Raw genomic sequence first — 20,000 nt, 5'->3', positions numbered from 1 at the left:
GTGTTTGTGCGTGTGCTTGTGCGTGAGGTTGTGTGTGTGCATGTGTGTCTGTGTGTGTGCATGTGCGTGTGTGCTTGTGTATGAGGTTGTGTGTGCCTGTGTGTGTGTGTGTGTGTGTGTGTGTGTGTGTGGTTGTGTGTGTGTCTGTGTGTGTCTTTGTGTGTGTGTGTGTGTGTGTATGTGTGTGTGATTTGTATCTGTGTGTGTGCGTGCGTGCGTGTGCGTGTGCACACCCACCTTTCAGCTCAATGCGTATGAAGTCGGTGGTGCCCAGGTTCTCCAGGAAGACCCCGTAGGTGGAGGAGGTCTTGAAGTAGAAGGAGATGTCCGCGCTGGTCTCGCCCTTGAAGGAGGGGAAGTGCAGGTAGGAGGCGGGGCTTGTGAACGATGCCGCGTTCCAGAAGTCACCTTGAAGGAACGTCACATCCAATGCATATCGTCAGTCAGAGTGTGTGTGTGTGTGTGTGTGTGTGTCAGAGTGTGCGTGTGTGTGTGTATGTGTGTGTCCGTGCGTGTGTGTGTGTGTGTGCGTTACAAGTACTCACGGTCTCCCCGGCACCTCAGTGACCCCACGGTGAGCTTGGCTTCGGACCCGGCCCGGCTGGTGTCCCCCACCACCACCTGGCTGACCGGCAGGTGGTCCTTGTACACCAGCAGGCCTGCGTCTTCCCTCCTGAGGGGGATTCAGTACAGACAGTTTGACAATACAGAAGAGGGATTGTACATCAGAGTGCATCATGGGATTGTTTGGTTGCCCGTCATTTAAAAAAAACAAATCCTAAATCTGAAATGAATAAACCAATATTACCAATAAATATAAATTTGCCACAGCGCTCATAAAGAATGCTGTGGCCGTCTCAAACACAACATTGTCTCCCAATAATGCCAAATCATTTAATAACTGAACAATGTCCAAAAAAAACAAACATGATAACTAACATTCCAATGCTACCGCTCTTCCAAAATGGAGGCGGTCCTTGCGATGAGATAACATAACAAACCCTCTGACCCCGCCTTCTTTCAGTTTCATTCTGGGGGCTGTGTGGCCGCCGGCTCCCCCGATAAACAAGCCCTTCAGTTCGGCCTGAGTCAGGTGTGTTGCGTCGCAGCTGAATCAGCAGGCTACGCAGGATTTAGCATCCAGCGACATTATGCTAGCGAGAGCTAAACACCCACGAGGCCACGCCGCGGCGCGCGCACTCCACCCACCACTGTCTCTGGTCGGCGTCACAGTTGCAGTGGTGCTTGGCGCTGGTGCAGTTCCGCTCGATCCCGCACGCACACTTCTGGATCCCGGGGCCCGAGCCCCCCCAGTAGAGGTGCTTCTCGTTGGCCCGCCCCACCCACCAGGTGTACGGCACGCCGTCTGGGGTACAACAACACAAGAACACACACACACACACACACACACACACATGAACGCTTGCACTTTCAACACAGTTTCGCCAGCAACAAGGATCGCAACTCACAACCCGTGAAGACCACACGTCCTGAGTGCGTCCGACGTCGTCCGTTTGACCGTGCGTGTGGCAGTGTGTGTGTGTGGAGTGTGTCGGTGGGCCGAAGGGGGCGGCGGTTGGTTGTTACTGTAGGAGGCGTTGTTGGAGGGACAGGTCACCTGGGGTGTTGAGGAGGCGGGACATTCGGCAGGTGTAGGCGATGTGCTGCTCACAGTGGTCGGCTCCGCTGGTGACTGCGTACACCTTGTAGAAAGTACGACAGCATTGGGAGAAAGTGAAGGAAACAAAGTAAACCAAATGCAGAAATGTGGCCTATGGTTGCAGACTCTGGAAAGACTCTGGAAAGTCTCAAGTACTGTTTTTCTACACAACAATAGTTATTCCACTAACGCAGAGTAAACCTTTATTTAGCTGTTAATCATTTTGTGTATGCGGTTCTCTTTTATTATATTTCTTCAGTTTCTGTTGTGTTTCTACGTTCCGTGAAAACAGCCAGACAGAGAGCTGACCCAGATTTTACTGTGGAAGCAGTTTGATCAAGTCTCCTCTCTTTTTCACATTACCCTGCGCTGCAAGATAAGTGTCATTTGTGTATTTATTATTTCTTCACTTCACTACTTCACGCTTCTACACCATTGAGGAGTGTTTCATTTCACGCACCTGTGATTAACAGGCAAGATTGATCTCCCCTGAAATTCCCATCTGAAAGGTGCGCAGTCAACCCTACAGAGATATTCTCCCAGACCCTGTCACTCACTCATAGCTGACGGTAACAGAGAGAGAGTGGGAGAGAGAGTGAAGAGAGAGACAGAGACAGAGTAAGAGAGAGAGAGAGAGAGAGAGAGAGAGAGAGAGAGAGAGAGAGAGAGAGAGAGAGAGAGAGAGAGAGAGAGAGAAACAGAGAGAGAGGGACAGAGAGAGACAGAGAGAGATGGAGAGACAGAGAGAGACAGAGAGAGACAGAGAGGCAGAGAGGGAGGGACATAGAGAGACAGAGAGAGAGACAGTTAGAGAGAGACAGCGGGTCTACCTGTTCTGTGGTCATGTTGTAGTCCAACTGGAGCACGGCCTTCCCCTCCTGGTCCAGGGCGGTGACCGCTGTCTGAGGTGAGAGGTTGTTCTTCACTGACGTCCAGACCGTGCCCTCTGAAAGGTCAACACCAGGACATTAGGACCTTCTGTCAGACCCATGTACGGCCCTGAGCAGTGGGATCGCAGCAGCAAGCCATACGCTGGCCTGATGCCTAGTTTAAGAGTGACTCTGGACTCTGGACTGGGGGACTTCCCTCCCAGAAACGGCCAGGGCTACAGAGCCACATTCTCCCTCAGGACTGTGTATTAAACACAATGCTGATCGGATCTGCTTTTATAAACATTGGCAAAGACCTTGGTTTTGGGGGGGGTTGCCTTTATACTCTTCAGCACATTAAATATTCCATATATTTGTTAACATTTTGAAACTCAGCGAAAAGAGTTACTGTGAAACATAAAAAGGAAGTGAAGGTCAACGTATATAAATATATGCATCATTTTAGTTGGGAACTTTTTCAAATGTAATTAATTACGTATCCTGTTGTTGATATCTACATATATAAGGACATTTAAAGTATATATATATTAGGGGTGTAACAATACACTGAAGTCACGGTTTGGTACGTACCTTGGTTTTTACGTCATGGTTCGGTATGTTTTTCAGTACAGCAGTTTTTATTATTTTATTAAACAATTTGATTTTGATTTGATTTATTAAATTGTATCAAACAAATGCCTTACACAAATGAAAAGACATCAAGTACAATTGAGGATAAAAACACAATAAAGTCCAGGACTTATTTCCATTGTGGTCCTCAACACAAAACATCAGGACAAGACAAGACACTAACAGAGTGTGTGATAATCAATAAAAACTTAATTCTAAGTACCGAAATGAAACGTGCATCGAACCGTTACACCCGTACCAAAATATTTCGGTTTGAATACGCGTATCGTTACACCCCTAATATATATATATATATATATATATATATATATATATATATAAGGAAGTCATCAAGCCGTGTTGTGTGTGTGTTTCTGTTCCACGACGCCTCTGGCCCCTACCTGTCAGGTCACAGCTGACCCGGAGGGCTGGCAGGGGCCCGCTGCCGTCGGAGTCCACCCAGTAGCTCCCTGAGGCCTTGCCCAGGTGCATGACCTCCTCACAGGACTGCTGGTACACAGCTGGAACCACAACACCACATATCAGCACTCTCACATGCAACATGCTGTATCCTTCTCCTGTGTATGTCAGTGTGTGTGTGTGTGTGTGTGTGTGTGTGCACCTGTTTGTATGTGTGCGTGTGGGAGTGTGTGTGCGTGTGTGTATGTGTGTGCTTGTGTGTGCGTACGTGTGCGTGCATGCATACGTGTGTGTGTGTGTGTGTGTGTGTGTGTACTTACAGGTATGGCAGGTGGCCCCTGTGTATCCAGTACCGTTGCAGATGCAGCTGAACGTGTCCCAGGTCTGTGAGCAGCGGCCACCATGCTCACACTGGTTTGGCACACACCTGGAAGGACAAACACACACACAAATCATGACACATTTGACATTACATTCCCTGCATTACATTGTCAAAACTCAATCTCAATCAATCAATCAATCAAAATCAGTCCCAGGGACTTTTGTTTTCAAAGGCCTAATATAAAGCTGCACTGCTCACCTGTCTATGATGGCACACATGTCCAGGCTGACGTTTTCAAACATCCCGATGAGGCCTTGCTCGACGGCCCTGAGGTCGGCCAGCTGGTCGTCCACGTGGATCATCTGCATGCAGCCCTGGAAGGAGCGCTGCAGCGGCGGCGTGTTGGTGCGCAGGAAGTAGCCTGGGCGACGAGGAAAGGGGTCAAAGGTCAAGGACAACCAGTGCCGGGGCGGAGTTGGTCTCTCAACCTTTGCACAACCGTCCACTTTTAAGAGTTGTGAGTGCTTCAATATTGCCCTTCTGATCTCCAAGACTACAGTTGGAGGTGATCGTTGGTGTGTTGTGTAGTGTGTAGTTTGGGGTGTAGTCTGACTATGATCAGTGTAGTGTGTAGTTTGGGGTGTAGTATGAACATTACCAGTGTAGTGTGTAGTTTGGGGTGTAGTATGAACATTACCAGTGTAGTGTGTAGTTTGGGGTTCAGGATGACTATGATCAGTGTAGAGTGTAGGATGAACATTACCATTGTAGTATGTAGTTTGGGGTGTAGGATGACTATGATCAGTATAATGTGTAGTTTGGGGTGTAGGACGACTATGATTAGTGTAGTGTGTAGTTTGGGGTGTAGGATGAACATTAACAGTGTAGTTTGGGGTGTAGGATATTCATTATCTGTGTAGTGTGTAGTTTGGGGTGTAGGATGACTATGATTAGTGTAGTGTGTAGTTTGGGGTGTGGGATATTCATTATCAGTGTAGTGTGTAGTTTGGGGTGTAGGATGAACATTACCAGTACTGTGCCACAAAAGTGCCTAATTTCAGCAGCATTAAAAGGAGCATTAAGATCTACTCCTGTACTCTGCTCATCTATTGCATTATGGTTCTTCTTCAAACCGTCACTATACCCAAAGAACTGACAACGTCATTGTTCAGGTGCTCAATGGATCTATTGTAGAAACAATAATATGTCAACATGAAGACAATGAAAAATGAAGTCCAAAAATGTATTCATGCATAATTAAACAGACAAATACACAGACAAATTTGAAACAGAAGACTCCTTGTTTATGTCACCACACAGGAGTTTTTGACGAGAGTAGCACGCCCTGTGTAAAAGATAATGGTACAGAAAGGTTCCTGGCAGGCGTTCAGCAGAGCACTGCAGCTCTGCAGGTCGATAAAGCCCTGGCTTCCTCCCCACTACTGGACGGAGGCAGAGGCTTCACTGCTAACTCCATTACTTCACAGTGATTAGCGAAGACAAATGAATTATAAATGGCAGGCAGAAGACGTACCAAAATGATCCACTCTATATTTGGAATAAAATTCAGAATTAGACTTTATGTGATTGTCAGGTGTTTCCATAGTCGATTAATAATTGTGTATGGCTCTTGTTTCTTTTTTTTGTCGGTATTGGGGATGTCTTAAATGCTCCTAATGCTGCTAGAGAGGTCTTAAATGATCCTAGTGCTGCTAGTAATGTCTTAAATGCTCCTAGTGTTGCGAGTGATGGCTTAAAATGCTCCAAGTGCTGCTAGTTATGTCTTAAATGCTCCTAATGCTGCTAGTGATGTCTTAAATGCTCATAGTGCTGCTAGTAATGTCTTATATGCAGATATCCAATTGGTGACACGTTAAAATAATGAATTAACCACTAATTAACATTAGTAAACTAGAAGTGAATTAATAGTTAACTCATAGTCTAGTTATCCTTCAATAATGGTGTTCATGTTGACTCCATAGATAATGGTGTATATGCTAACTAAGAAATGAATTGATCCATGATTATTCAATAGGGTAAGGGCTAACCCTATTGTACCGTGATTGTAAAGTGTTACCAACACATTCTGTTGTACTTGACTGCAACAACAGTGCAGCTCAAGCAGATCTGATCCCATCAGTTTGGTTTTGCGTGACCCCTGACCTCCGAAGTAGTAGGTGCCCCCTGTGGTGATCTGGATTGGGATGGCGGTCCGCACGGTGGACGCCTCGTCGCCATCGATGGTCAGCATGGCGTAGTTCTCCAGGGCATTCAGGTGAACGGTGTGCCACTGGCCGTCGTTCAGGTTGGACCCTGAGACGGGGGGTTAGCAAGGAGGCGGTTACCATGGTAACTATCATCACCATAATCCTCACACACGCACGGCATGTGATGTGGTATGATGTGATTATGAATACACCACACTGCAAGCTTATAATATGGCTGCTGTATTATGAGCAGATCAATTGAGTTTAGGACCATTAAGAAATCCAAGCGGTGCATTTACAGAAAGTAAACTGTAGTCACTGAGTAGGGCATGAACTATTAATCACAGTCAATGAAATGTATTGAAGCTTTCCGCTGTCCTAATCACTGTTGGTCTTCGCACTAATGCGCTGAAGCCATGAACCAGATGAGGGGCATATAAACAGGCAAACAGGCACAAAGATATTGCTCAACATATCAAACAGGAAACACCTGGACACGATATAAATAATCCCATTTGAGCCCAGATGCTACAGCGCGCATTCTCCTCATTTAATGCACACCTCCAACAGTATTCCAGGTGAGTCGGTGAACAGGGCACCGTCACCACGGTGACCTAAAACACCGCCCGGTGTGGGAGGGGGGGGGGTGGGGGGGCGAAGCCGGAGCCGGAGCACGGAGCCTCACCCGAGGAGATGTCGATGCGGGTGTTCTTCCTCTGCGTCACGTTGATGTAGACGGTGACCTTGCCGTCGGCGAGGCCCACCTCCACCACGCCGTCGGCCAGCGCCGTGTACACCAGCAGGCCACTGGGGTTCCAGGTGCGGAAGGACAGGCTGACGGAGAGCGTGTCGCTGTCGCTCTGGCCCGGCAGCTGCAGGAAGGACGAGGAGTTGAAGAACACCGGGACGGAGCGCGACTCGGCGCAGGAGAAGGTCAGGTTCCGCTGAGGTGGGGGAAACACAGAGACAGAGGGACAGGGGGTCACAGGGAGGTCATGGAGGTCAGTGGGTTTTGAATGCGGGGTCAGGGGGATCATCCCCCTTGAGATCTTTTGTGTTTTGGATTTTGGGATCAATCGCTTGTAGCTCCATTAATATGGTCGCTAGATACACGGTCTTGGGCTCTATGGATAGATACCGCCTCCTGGGAGGATGTGGATCAAGTACTGATTGTCTTGTATGTGTAGGTGGGAAAGATTTAAAAGAGAAAATTTAATCATAAATTGCTAATAAACCCTAACCCTAAACACACTATTTCAGAGAGGATAACAAAACACAACAACAAAAGAATACTGAGTGAGCAGCCTGAGTGATTAGACTGATGATAAGCCTTAGACTGATGCGTGAATGGTGATGGAGTGTAATAATATTGACATCCATATCAATTACACATAGTGAAGTCAGCAGGATGCTTTGTACTTTACAAAGTGAAAAGTGTAGACCTAGCAACACTTGTGTGGTGCCGCATATGTCGGCAGAGCACTGCAGACCCACTTCTACTGTTACTACTACTACTGTTTCTGCTGCTACTACTACTACTACAATCTAGATGAAACACAGCACATTTCACCTTCACACAGAAGAGACCCATGTGCAACACTGTAGACAATATCCTCAAAAAGTAGAATATGGGTTCTTTCTATGGGTTTGTTATCTGTACGTGTTTGGGTATACCCTATAAATCCATGGGAAAAAAAAGCAAAAACAAATATATATAAATATAAATAAATGGTAATTCCCATCCTAAACATCATCAACAAAACGATAGAGGACGATGTCCCTTTAATCAGAGAGGATCCTCAGGTCTGTAGGACCCAGCTGGATTGTGTTAATAAAAGGGAAAATATCCATGCAACACAAGCCCCTCGGAATCCAGCAACGAGTGTGGCCGGATCAAGGTGATGCAAGGGGATTACATTAATGGTCAGGTGGAGAAGTCAGCTAAGAGCTCTGGAAAAAGTCCTGGGTATTGATCAATACCTAGGCCTTGGAATCCATAGCCTCTCCTTCCTGCCTGATGCCCTGTCAGCCCTGCCATGGTAAGTGCAGAAAGCCTGTGCACTACCCTGTCTCTGTAGAGAGCTTCTGGGGAGGACAGACGTGTTTCAGGGCTCAGGAAGAGAAGTGTATCCGATGGGGACGCCGTTGTAGGTATGCGACGGCTTCACAACCAACAAAATCCTAGTGTTGTAGTATTGTCTCAAGTGATTGCTCCCATTTCCTCGCCAAATGTTGCCGCTTCTTGTTGTTTTTCAATATCTGTGGTAATACAGCTATTCCCCACCTCAGTTTTGTTCAATTCAGACACTGTTAGAACTGTATCTTATGGTTGAACCGGCTGTCGGAGAACCACTGAGAACCACTCCTTCAGGACACGACTATGTTGTGTCCTGACGTTGGATGGATTACTGGGGGTGTAATGGACTCAACCGGGCCCATCTTTTGCCTGCATTGACCTGGTCTCCAAGCGGAGCCTCAACTCCTAATACTATCAATACCTGACCACGGTAAAGACATAGACTAAGAGCTCTGGCACTCACACACACAAACACACTGATGCGCTTATGCTCATCCAAACGTATGCGCATACACCCGGACCCAACCCACCCACGCATTCACACAGATACACCCGATGCATGAGGCGGTGGTTCTTACAAAGCTGGAGGTGTCCACCTTCTTCCGTCGGATCAGGCTGGTGATGTTGTCTCCGTTGTAGACGATGCCCTCCATGCAGCCCACAAAGTTGTCCCGGCCCCCTGAGCTGGGCTTGTTGGAGGCGGGCAAGCCCCCGAAGGAGATCTACATCAGATCAAGAGACGGTCGCAACTCGGAACGTAAGGCAGTGTTTACGGCTGTATCTTTATGGACCTCGATCCCAAGGCTGCAAGGCTCATGAAGACACAGTCCAACGTTCAGTCTTGTCAGATGGCTATACAAATCAAAAAGGATGGTCGTTGTTATTGACAGTGATATTATATGAGTAAGTCATGTTAACATTTTGAACATTTTTATTGTGTTCAGCTAAAGTCTCACGGTTCCCGTGCATTAGTTTGACTTCTCATTGTTATTGAGCCGCACGCTTGAAAACCATGAGACTCAATCCAAACACTATAGAAAATTGCTGATCAAAAAAAAGCATTCTCTTTTGATCGTGACAAAGAGAATATCCACTTCCATGAGTCAATGTTTGGAAAATGGAACAACACGGTGGAAGCTCATGCAACTGCATCCGTGCGCACCTCGAAGTCCAGGTCCAGATGGTCAAACTCCCCGTTGGTCCTGAACGGCTGCGTGTGGTGGTCCAGCGTGAAGTTCACGTTCCTGCGATACCGTTGGATGACGACCGAGTGCCAGTGGTCATCGTCCAATAGGCTGCCGCTGCTCACCGCCGTGTGGCCCTGGATGGAGCCGTATTGGTTGCTGCCTGTACGAAAGACAACCAATTAGAGAGTAAAACCTAATTTAAAGTCTAAATTTGTTTTAGAAATGAATCTAAATTCTGATGTGTGAGACTACTAAAGTGTAGCACGTCAAATTAACTCATTTATTTGTACTTTCATTGAACTGTCTTACAAACTGTCTTACAAATACAAATGACATTACCCAGGTTGAGGCTCAGGATGAGACGTGCGCGGTGGAGCTCCAGGGAGATGTAGTCCCCTTGCTGTCCCTCCCCATGGAGCAGCACTCCGTTGCCTGCACTGGTCCTGAACTTCAGGGAGATGATGTCATTGAGGAACTTGATCTTCTTGGTCTTACTACTTAGGCGGTAGGAGATGACACCTTGGCCATCGAAACTGATGACATCCGACCCTGTTTGCACAGAGATTAGTGAAAGACACTTTGACTATTCAACTTCAGGAAAAGCATCAGACAGGGGGTTTGCAGTAGCTTTCTCTGATTGGCCAGGTGATCACAGAATGTCTGTCCGGTTGCAACCTTCATCATCGCAATGGCAAAGACGTAGACTCTGAATTAGTGTATCTATTTGTCGTATGTCTGTGTGCGTGAGTAACAGTAACCACAGGAAACATCCTTTATCTTGTGAATGGTAGTGAGACGGTGAGATGGCAGCAGCCCTAAAAGTATACCACACTGTTAAAGTGCACAGTATGCTCAGCTTATGCGCGATGGGCAAAAAAACGCATCCTGCCGTGGATGCACTTTAATGAAGAACGATTTTACAACGGTGTCGGTATAAAGGTGAACTCACAGTAGGAGCAGCCGTACACCTCCACCCTCAGCCCCATGCGGCCCTCCTTGCTCCACTGCAGCGGGATGAAGCGGACGTAGCGCGCCACGATGGACTGCTGCAGCTCGTGCCGCATCACACCTTCGCTGTCAGAGTTGCCCGGAAACGTCTGGAACACAATGGCAGCGCAGCGCACCCTGTGTGTTAATTCTCAAGCACCTCTCAATTTGCAACTTTAAACAAGAGTAAAAAGTGATAAGGCTTGTACATCACAACTTAACATCGTGAAGACCGCCGCTGTTTGTGGGAGCACGGGAGCATTGGGATGTTAGTTATTATGTTGGTAATGATGGTGTTTAGTTATAAATTGTGAAAATGATTTGTCAGTATGGGGAGACATTAGGGCTGTTTAGAATCGCCACTGCATTTCTCATGGGAGAGACATGGCAAATAATTTTTTTCCTTCAGCCTGGGTGACGATATATTTACATTAATTTATGAGTGTACAGTACTGCAACCACTCCTGTCAATATGGCAGGAGTATCACCAGCAAAAGATCCCATGATGCATTGTGATGCACAAGCCCTATAAAGACGCTGGCGCTGCAACGGCCCATGGCTTACCCAGATGTTCCCGTCCTGTAGGAAGGGTCGCCAGTTCTTGCCCGTGTCGCTGTACAGCAGCCGGTAGCGACTCGTCCAATCTGAGCTGCTGTAGCGGCCCTGGGTTGCCACGGCAACCACCTGCTTCCTGGAGCCCAGGTCCACCTGCAGCCATTGGTAGTGGTCGGCGTCCACCGGGGACCAGCCCCCGGATCCTGGTTGGAGGGGAGGGGTAGGGGGAGGAGGAGCCGTACAGGGGTTTGGGGGAGGGTTGAGCGGCACAGGGGTGGGGAGGAGGGAGGCAGGGAGGGGGGTAGGTGCGAGGGTTGAGTGGGGAGATGAGAAGAGGGGGAATCTAGGGCGGTTCACACAGACCATAGAGGAGAGGAGGTGGTGTGGGACAACAGATGTAAACTGCTCTTGATAGAATGTGTCCACAGGTTAACACCCCCCCCCCCAACCCTCACCTGACACGATATGGCCTTTAATAAGCTTCTCAACTTGTGCCCAACACTTTGTCAGCCCCGCGTGCTGAGCTGTATCCTAACATACTTCCACCTCACACGATTGCTGTGTGAAACATGCATACTCTGTGCAGAACAAGCAGATGGCCGTATCAATAAAAGCAGTACTTAAGCCCAATTGAACTGGTTGTTGGAGATCAGGGTGGCTTTAGAAACAAAGCCCTCGTGTCGATTGACAGTGTGTCAATATCCCCTCAAGAATTAAAAGAGTGATGTTTTTTTCTAACAATATATAGATTAATTGTTGGAATAATCGTCAGCATAGCTATTGATTTAATATGTTGGTTTATTGTCGTACTTATTATCATGATAATAAATTGTTTTGTAATATTAATGATAATTTTAATAAATCTTTTTCAGTATTTTACCTGAATGTCCCAGGAGCACATTTAAAGCCTAATATGTTAAAGGACTAAATACCATTATAACATTTAATAATAACATTTCACGGTCATCTTCCATCACCTCTGCTCTACAGCTACTGTGAATACTACACCTACGCTATGATCTTTGTGCAAAACTGAGAGGTTGTTCACAGATGCCTACCTCCTCTCCGGTTGAGTTTGGCATAGCCGGCTCCGTAGCCGGTGGCGTAGATGGAGGAGCCGGTGAAGGAGCTGTAGGGAAGGGGCGTGGCCAGGGAATCCTCACACTTACCTACACGACGGGGAGGGGAGAGAAGGCAGAAAAGTTTCATCTCAGGTAAAACATAACTGTGAATTATATTATGAATGCTAGTAGAAAACTCAACGGGTCATCGGGGTCCAGCAGTCCTACTTTATAGTAGAACAATCTTTTTTACTAAGAACATTAGTGTCCGGAAAGGTGATTTAGCTTGTCTTCCCACCCAGTAAAGTTTATGAGTGCTGGCCGAGTTTGTGTTCACTGTTAGCCATTTAGGCGCTGACATGATGATCCCAGCCTCCAGCAGCAATGAGATGATAAGGAGCCGGTGTGCGAGAATGTGATTGGCAGGCAAGAATCTAAAATGGAAACAGGCTCATACAGAGGCATCGACTAACACAGATTTCACTCAGTAGTGGCTGACAAATGGCTTTTCTAACATATTTCTCTGAGATTGGAGCCTATTTAAGTGCACCTTGAAATCCCAGTGTCCTGGGGGTTTTTCTGGGGTTCCATAGTGTAACGGTTTTATTCAAGATTACTTTTATGTTTTCATTATAGCTGAAATGGATACTATTTCTTCAGTTTGTATGGATTTTCACAGACTCCTGAGGTTTAATAAAGCCCTGTTCCTGAGGCCATACTTGCTGTGTCAAAATGAGTCAAGAGGGAGATCAGGCTTGACCTTTAACCTATGCTTCCTAGGTTCAAGACTGGGAATATGGTTTTATAGCACCCCCCCCCCCCCCCCCCCAAGCATCAATATATCTAATGCACAAGAGCACGCACACACACACACACACACACACACACACACACACACACACACACACACACGGTGTGGAGGGAGCCAATCTCTGGGCAGGTGTACACAGCATCAAAGCTGCCAAACACATTGATATGAACGGCCCTAACATTGAGCCACACTTTCTTTGTCTCCATGTGTCTGTAAATAATCCTTATTTTCTGTGACCTTTACTATGCCTTATGATGTTAATGTCTTTGATAGGAAGGAATACACCATCCCCTCATAGGAGAACAAGCACCAGGGCATTAGCTTCACATCTGCAGTGTGTCTCCATCCGGGATTCATTTCACTTTTAAATCAGAGCATCCACACGCTAGGCCTCCCAGGAGTACAGCCCTGTATAAATTAGGAGAAAGGAACTCGCAGGCCTGTCCACAGAAACCAGTACTGGCAAACAGTAAATGGACTACACCAATCCTACTGTAACTCGTAATTCATATTACAGTAAATTAATTAAGTCTGGGGAGTATGGCACACATACCCCCCCCCCCCCCCCCCACACACACACACACACACACACACACACACAAACACCTACACAAGAGCACTCACACACACATACAAACACACACACACACACACACACACATAGACACGTCTTGAGAAAAGAAATCTTCATATATTAATGCAATGCTTTTTAATTATCATCTATGCTAATAGCTTTTGGAGATTAAGGTATTTACAAATTAACCTCCCATCACTTTTGCATAATCTTCATATGAATCCAGAGAACGTATGATGATTAATATTGGTGAACAACAGCCATAGCCTGAGGGAATAGCAGGGGGTGGGGAAAAACATGCATGCACTCACACCTGGGACCAGCCTAGGCCAAGGCCCCCAGACTACTTAGTAAGGCCCCACAATATCATCCAGAATGAACATAGTGGAAACTATTTTTTTTGGTATTCCTCGAAAAATGCTAATGTAGGGATGCATCTGAAAATATCCGAAAAGGTCAAAACTTTAGTCTAAATTGAGTGGGAGAAAGATCAGCAGTAGACAGCAGAGTATAGCATAATGGAGTAAAGTAGAGTAGAGGATAATATAATAAATAAGAGTCAAGCATAATGGAGTATAATGCATAATAGGGTAGGGTAGAGCATAATAGAGTGGAGTCGAACATAAAAGAGTAGATAATAATATAATACTGCAGAGTACAGTTGGTTAGAGAAGAAGAACATATTATTTCTTAATCCAAGGCAAGGTTTCCATTGTATTAAGAACCAATACATCGGCATTTACTTATGTTTAATTTTGTCTATGTTGATCTCAGCAGTTATTTGGGCCCCTCAGCAGAAAACAGGCAAACTATTGCAGACCATATGTTTTCCTACCTTCAAATGGGCCGCTATATATGGCTGTGTTTTATAGAACCTACTTAACGCTGTATTTGTTTTGTTATTCAAATTAGACATCTTATTAATATGCGAAGCACCTGCTATTGTGATTTGTCACCCTGTGTGACACACGCACACATACACACACACACACACACACACACACACACACACACACACACACACACACACACACACGGGTGCACGCACACACACACACACACACACACACACACACACACACACACAGACGGGTGTAAATACATCCCCCCACCTTCACACACACACGCGGGCTGGGACCCTCCCCCCTCCTCAAGATGCTTCTTTGTCCATTGACTGGACAATTCCCAACAAAGACCCCCCCCCCAAACACACACACACACACACACACACAAACACACTATATGCAACCATCCATTTCATAGATACTGCTATGCCAATGGATATGATTCATACTGCTTGTTAAAATATTAGGTTAATAATCATATTTTGGGCAATTAGAGGAATAGTGTGCAACTAAATTAAATACGGTTGTTGAGATGGTAAATGGAGATTATTATATTTAATCAACAATTCATTCAAAGACATAATAATAGTATGAACAAGGATTCTCTCGTTCCTTATGTCAAGGAGAAGGTGGGGCCGCTGTTCTGCACATGGATGAATGGATGAATGAAGAAGCATGAATGAGAACACATGTCTCGTCAATAGAAGCACAGCAGGGAGCCTTTGGGAAGCCTGAGACTGCTGCCCTCTTTTTAAGACACTGATATGTGTGTGTGTGTGTGTGTGTGTGTGTGTGTGTGTGTGTGTGTGTGTGTGTGTGTGTGTGTTGACTTAAAAGTGGGCCTTAGACCACTGCCCTCTTTTTTAAGACATTGACATGTGTGTATTTGTCTGTGTCTGTGTTGTCTGTCTGTTACAAGTGTGTGTGTGTGTGTGTGTGTGTGTGTGTGTGTGTGTGTGTGTGTGTGTGTGTGTGTGTGTTTAACTGGTGTGTGTGTGTGTGTGTGTGTGTGTGTGTGTGTGTGTGTGTGTGTGTGTGTGTGTGTGTGTGTGTGTGTGTGTGTGTGTGTGTGTGTGTTTGTGTGTGCGTGCGTGCGTGTGTGCGTGTGTGTGTGTGTGCGTGTGTATAGGCGTGTCTGCCTGGTGTGTGTTGGGGGGAACGCAGTTCAAAGCTTTGGACAACATAGTGCGTATGTCACAGAGCATATGGCCAAGGCATCAGAACACTGTAGGAGGTGTCTTTTTGTCCAAGAACAAGCTCTGAGACTAGACTGCCTGCCCTGGGTTGTTGCCAGCCACTAAAGAAGCAAAGTCAAGCAAGTTCTAAAGGGAGGTTTCTGAGCTGCCTTGGTACATTGCAGTCACCACACAACCTAATGACCCTCAGACTTGATGTTGTGAGCAAAAGAGCGAATGAACATTGTTCATTGGTTCATGCCATTTTACAATGCTCAGTTACATCACTTTTCACTTTGAGACCTCAAACTCGCCAAGCATTTAATTTGATATTGGTGTAAGTAAGAATTTGCGGAATGAATCAATTTGCTGCTACACTGTCACACATAACACATATTTGATGCTTGAATGCTCTACCACATAGCAAGTGTAGTGTAATCCTGTCTTTTCTGTACTGCAACCTTGTTTTGTTCCCATAGAAATAGGTAAATATCTTCATAACCAATATTAGCAATAGCTAAGCCATGGCCCAGAACGCAAACGCCAAAGTTACTGTTTTCATATACACTGGCATATTGTGCCGCAAGGTAGATGTACTGGGCTCATTCACCAGATCAATACTAAAGGGGAACTTCCAAGTGGATACTTTTTGTAGCTGTCCTGCTGACAAAAATGAGGATAGTAAAGTATTTGATTTGGTTTTGTAGCGTGACTTGCCTAGGTATATTCATTTGTTGGGTAATATAATCAGTGCACAAATCACAAATCAAATCAACAACATCGTTTTGATTTGAGTAAAGACAGGTGCCGGGTGTGGGTGTTTACGTGTGTGTGTGTGTGTGTGTGTGTGTGTGTGTGTGTGTGTGTGTGTGTGTGTGTGTGTGTGTGTGTGTGTGTGTGTGTGTGTGTGTGTGTGTGTGTGTGTGTGCGTGCGTGCGTGCGTGCGTGCGTGCGTGCGTGCGTGCGTGCGTGCGTGTGTGTGTGTGTGTGTGAAGTATATGCGTTTCACCCTACTTACGGGATGCTGTGAACGCGAAGTCAATGTTGCTGATGTTGCACAGGAACAGGAACATGAACGTTAGCCGTGATTCGAGAGGCATCTTCGGTTGTATTCCAGACGTGAAGTCGACAATAACAGAGTCCACCCGTGTTTCAAATGCAATGTTCCGACTAGAAAATTGCTAGCCGGCATGAATAAATGTTTCAGACAGACGCACGTTTCCTTTCATCAGCTAATATTGGAAGTGGCGCTAGCGCCTCGATGAAAACAATAGCGCTGGTCCACCCTCCGTCTGTTTCTCTGCGCAATTCTCCCTCTCCCTCTTTACCGTTTCAACCTGTAAAAGCCGCAAACGTGGACGTGTTTGCCGTCCTTCTCCAAAAATCAATAAAACCTGTATTCCCTCGTTCTCTTTGCTCAAACGGCATTGTCAGATAACGTAGCCCAACTGGAATGGAGACGAAGCCGCCTAATCAAACGAAAGGAGCTATCCAGGTGCTGAATTGGCTGGGGGTTGTTGTTGCTGGTTTGCTCCACCCCTATATCTAATCTAGTGGTACGGTCCGTCGAGCATACACCAAAACGTACCGCTCTATGCACATTCTCTGCAGACCCCAATCCCACCTCGCGTTGTCACGTATGGGTCGTTTTGCATGGGTTTAGGGATGTAATGGTTAAGGAGAGAGACATTGATGAGGGTTAAAAAAATATATAGGCCTATATCCGTCAGAGCGACTTCAGAGATTTAGTTTAAATCATAAACGACATACATTTGACTATGAGGAACATTTTCTGCTTAGTAGAGAACGTTGACGAGTTGTCGGAAAATTGTCGGGAAAAAAATATATTTATATTATTATTATATATATTATTATTATTATTATTCCGATTACCCTGAATATCACATAACATTCTAATGAGAATGACCATATGCTGGGAATCAGCTCGAAATCTTTGCATCAGTGCCTCATCCACCCTTTATGTTACATGATATGTCATCATTGTGTTCCCTTTGAGTGGATGCTAATTTTGGAATAGCTTTTAGGAGAACAATGCATTAAAAAAAAAATATATATATATAATCTGAGGGTATAACTGAGGGTGAAATAGTAACTGTTGGGAAGACCCAGAGCCTTATTCATGCACACAGAAGAATAGCATATATTTTGGAATCTTTTCAAGCCATTCCTCTGTTGATGTTTGCCTGCATGCTAACTGCATGCTGTCTGTGTGTTTGAGGGTTGATTTGTTCATACAGTGTTTGTGTGTGATTGGTTGTATGTGTGGGTCGGTGTAGTCCCTAGGGTGTGCCCATTATTTTTGCATACAGGAACACCAACAATTCAGAGTAAAGCTCTGAAAATAGTAGCTGCTACATGTATATAAATATTCTTGTCATGTTAAATGAAAAACACATTTAAAAAAACGTATGTTTATTTACAAGCCAAAGGAATGGACAGCAGAAAAGCAACACACTGTGGTGCTTAGATAATAATTGTGGGGGGAACTTTTGTCTTGTGGTCCATTTCCAGACAACTGGTCAAGTAGATGGATACACTGGGCAGGCTCATCAGTTCAGCCACCACTGCAACACAAAACATGACACCAGGTTGTTAGAAGAAGGTCAACCGAGAGATAATTAGTCACATGAATGGTTTGTAGTAGTCACAACAAGCTGTGTGTGTGTGTGTGTGTGTGTGTGTGTGTGTGTGTGTGTGTGTGTGTGTGTGTGTGTGTGTGTGTGTGTGTGTGTGTGTGTGTAATGGATCTATACACAAACTGGCCTTGTCAATGTGAAAATAGAGAGTTGGGATGGATACTTCAGTCACTATGGCAAAGTTCAATCAAAACAGTTTTGCACACATAGAGTTGACCCTAGCCCCATTTTTGACACAACAATCGTAATATACAACGTTATATAATGTCATATAATGTCATTGTTAACAGCGAGGTATCCCTAACCCTAAAAAATATTTTATGTTTTATCTAATTTTCGGGACGGTGGAGGCCAAGTTGGCCCTAATGTCAGCTCTAAAATATCACAGGATCATCACTTACACAATGATGTTGTTGATGGGAATGTGAATAAGCTTCACGAAAAATCCGATGAAGCCCATAATTGCGAATCCTATCGCTGTGGCCATGGCGATCTTCTGAAACTCTGAGGGGAAAATATTCAAAGACATTGTCATTTTGAAAGAAAAAAACAACAACATATTTAAGAGACTTCCTATCCACTCAATTCTGATCATCACATAGTGTTTCTGGTTGTTTCTCAGTCCATAGGATTCTACTCTAGGCAGGCCTACCTTTTCTGTCCGGTTTAGTACATCTCTTCACCAGACGGATGGAGTCCTTGACGAACATCCTACTGGGCTCCACGAACTGCATTATCTGGTCCATCTTGGTAGGGATTTGTTAAAGGTTTCTGGCTGTAAGATACATAGCAAAAATGGATGGTGAATTGCAGTGACACATAGACGACATTCATAATTTCAGTCACTATCAGCTACACAGGACTTGATTACTCTTTTAGATCCCTCCAATATGTTCATCACTATGTTCATAATAGTGAAGGCAAATTTTAATTAAATGTTACGTTATCAAGAAATACTTACTGCAGCGACTCAATTAGAAACCTTCTCCGAGGATAATGTCAACGGTCTGTAAACCAGTCCACGTAGAGCCACGTATGTTTAGGGTTCCAACGCTGACGCTGCCTTGCGCAGGCGCACTTTAGCATATCCTGTGTCCACTCCCCCATCATCCATGACGCACGGAACACCGCACGATTTCCTTGATCGCTGTTTTATGCTTATGTGTGTATTTATGCCGGATTGTTGAAATAACGTTTATAATCTCAAAGGGTTCTGTAGTCCTGACTCCTACCTGTCTGACCAAAGCGTTAGCGTTTTTTTTTACTCTAAATTAACATTTTGGTCCTAGGGTCAGGTGAGAAATTCCACTAGATGGCACCGTTGCTTCATAAACTATACTTTGCTCTTCTCTAGGTCTTCTCTAGTTTTTTTAAAGAACCGTATGCAATTAAAAGTGAATTATTGTCAGGTAATCAGTTGAAACAATAGATTTGTAGCGGAGCGTGTCCAGATTCAGACCTAGGTACAAAGTCAGAAATTTCAGTTTTATGGTGAACATTTTGTTTAATGATGATGATGTTTTGTGATTATAGGCCTATTATATATGGTACGATTTACAGGAGAAAACATGCTAATAGCAGGGCATGGTTTGTTTCATGTTCCTAGAGAAAAAAAAAACATCTGATTCTGTGAATGCTGCATTTTGTAAAGCACACAAGCACACAATTTCAATAATTGTGTATTATATTCATGATCCATCTATGATTTATCAATCACAGGGGTGAACTGCAGTGTTGATCACTCGTGTCTCTGTTCTCCTAGCTTATGACCACGCAGATGAATCCCTCTTCAACTCTGGACCGTGCAGGTTACTCCCAGGTGATTCCCAGCATCTGGCAGCTGAGCTCCCACAGCTTTTCAGCCATGACATCATCTTTTGCTGCACGGGTACAGCTGGACAATTTGCAGTCACTAGAAAGAAAAGTAGAGTGTAGGAATGTGTTATACAACTAATTAGTTTCC

At 45.2% G+C, this 20,000-nt stretch overlaps 3 protein-coding genes across 4 annotated transcripts in view; all 3 read right to left on the bottom strand.

Annotated features, from left to right (window-relative positions):
* cntnap2b (contactin associated protein 2b) overlaps positions 1-16,480 on the bottom strand; it is a gene marked incomplete at both ends in the record, with an annotated part of 23,096 nt that extends 6,616 nt beyond the window's left edge. The window contains 17 exons of the mRNA XM_084481457.1: positions 238-408; positions 546-673; positions 1,210-1,366; positions 1,619-1,703; positions 2,491-2,606; positions 3,561-3,680; positions 3,900-4,006; positions 4,160-4,322; positions 6,065-6,214; positions 6,794-7,052; positions 8,764-8,907; positions 9,348-9,532; positions 9,712-9,921; positions 10,322-10,469; positions 10,924-11,117; positions 11,973-12,083; positions 16,399-16,480. Coding sequence (XP_084337583.1) covers positions 238-408; positions 546-673; positions 1,210-1,366; positions 1,619-1,703; positions 2,491-2,606; positions 3,561-3,680; positions 3,900-4,006; positions 4,160-4,322; positions 6,065-6,214; positions 6,794-7,052; positions 8,764-8,907; positions 9,348-9,532; positions 9,712-9,921; positions 10,322-10,469; positions 10,924-11,117; positions 11,973-12,083; positions 16,399-16,480 — 2,530 coding nt within the window. The remainder of the gene's footprint in view (positions 1-237; positions 409-545; positions 674-1,209; positions 1,367-1,618; positions 1,704-2,490; positions 2,607-3,560; positions 3,681-3,899; positions 4,007-4,159; positions 4,323-6,064; positions 6,215-6,793; positions 7,053-8,763; positions 8,908-9,347; positions 9,533-9,711; positions 9,922-10,321; positions 10,470-10,923; positions 11,118-11,972; positions 12,084-16,398) is intronic.
* A 1,325-nt stretch (positions 16,481-17,805) lies between these two features.
* Positions 17,806-19,086, bottom strand: LOC311360949 (protein transport protein Sec61 subunit gamma-like; the record flags this gene model as incomplete). 2 transcript variants are annotated; one of them, XR_014638519.1, is made up of 3 exons in its annotated part: positions 18,690-18,727; positions 18,439-18,541; positions 17,806-17,965 (listed from the first exon to the last, which is right to left on the bottom strand). XR_014638519.1 is itself a non-coding variant. In XM_084481072.1 (3 exons), exons 2-3 carry the CDS (start codon positions 18,781-18,783, stop codon positions 18,435-18,437), a joined length of 201 nt encoding a protein of 66 aa, XP_084337198.1. In that variant the 5' UTR covers positions 18,784-18,812; positions 18,999-19,086. The 2 variants fall into 2 exon arrangements, 1 of the variants encoding a protein (XP_084337198.1); XM_084481072.1 differs by lacking the exon at positions 17,806-17,965 and adding an exon at positions 18,999-19,086 and having other exon boundaries at positions 18,435-18,541; positions 18,690-18,812.
* Positions 19,087-19,846: 760 nt separating this feature from the next.
* The window catches only part of LOC311360433 (retinol dehydrogenase 12-like), a gene marked incomplete at both ends in the record, with an annotated part of 2,812 nt that continues 2,658 nt past the window's right edge, over positions 19,847-20,000 (bottom strand). Inside the window, one exon of the mRNA XM_084480510.1 lies at positions 19,847-19,949. Within this exon, the coding sequence (XP_084336636.1) occupies positions 19,847-19,949 (103 nt within the window). The remainder of the gene's footprint in view (positions 19,950-20,000) is intronic.

The sequence above is a fragment of the Micromesistius poutassou genome (assembly GCF_964030765.1).
Source record: "Micromesistius poutassou genome assembly, chromosome: 16".
Lineage (NCBI taxonomy): Eukaryota > Metazoa > Chordata > Actinopteri > Gadiformes > Gadidae > Micromesistius > Micromesistius poutassou.
This window is presented reverse-complemented; position numbering and strand designations above follow the sequence as displayed.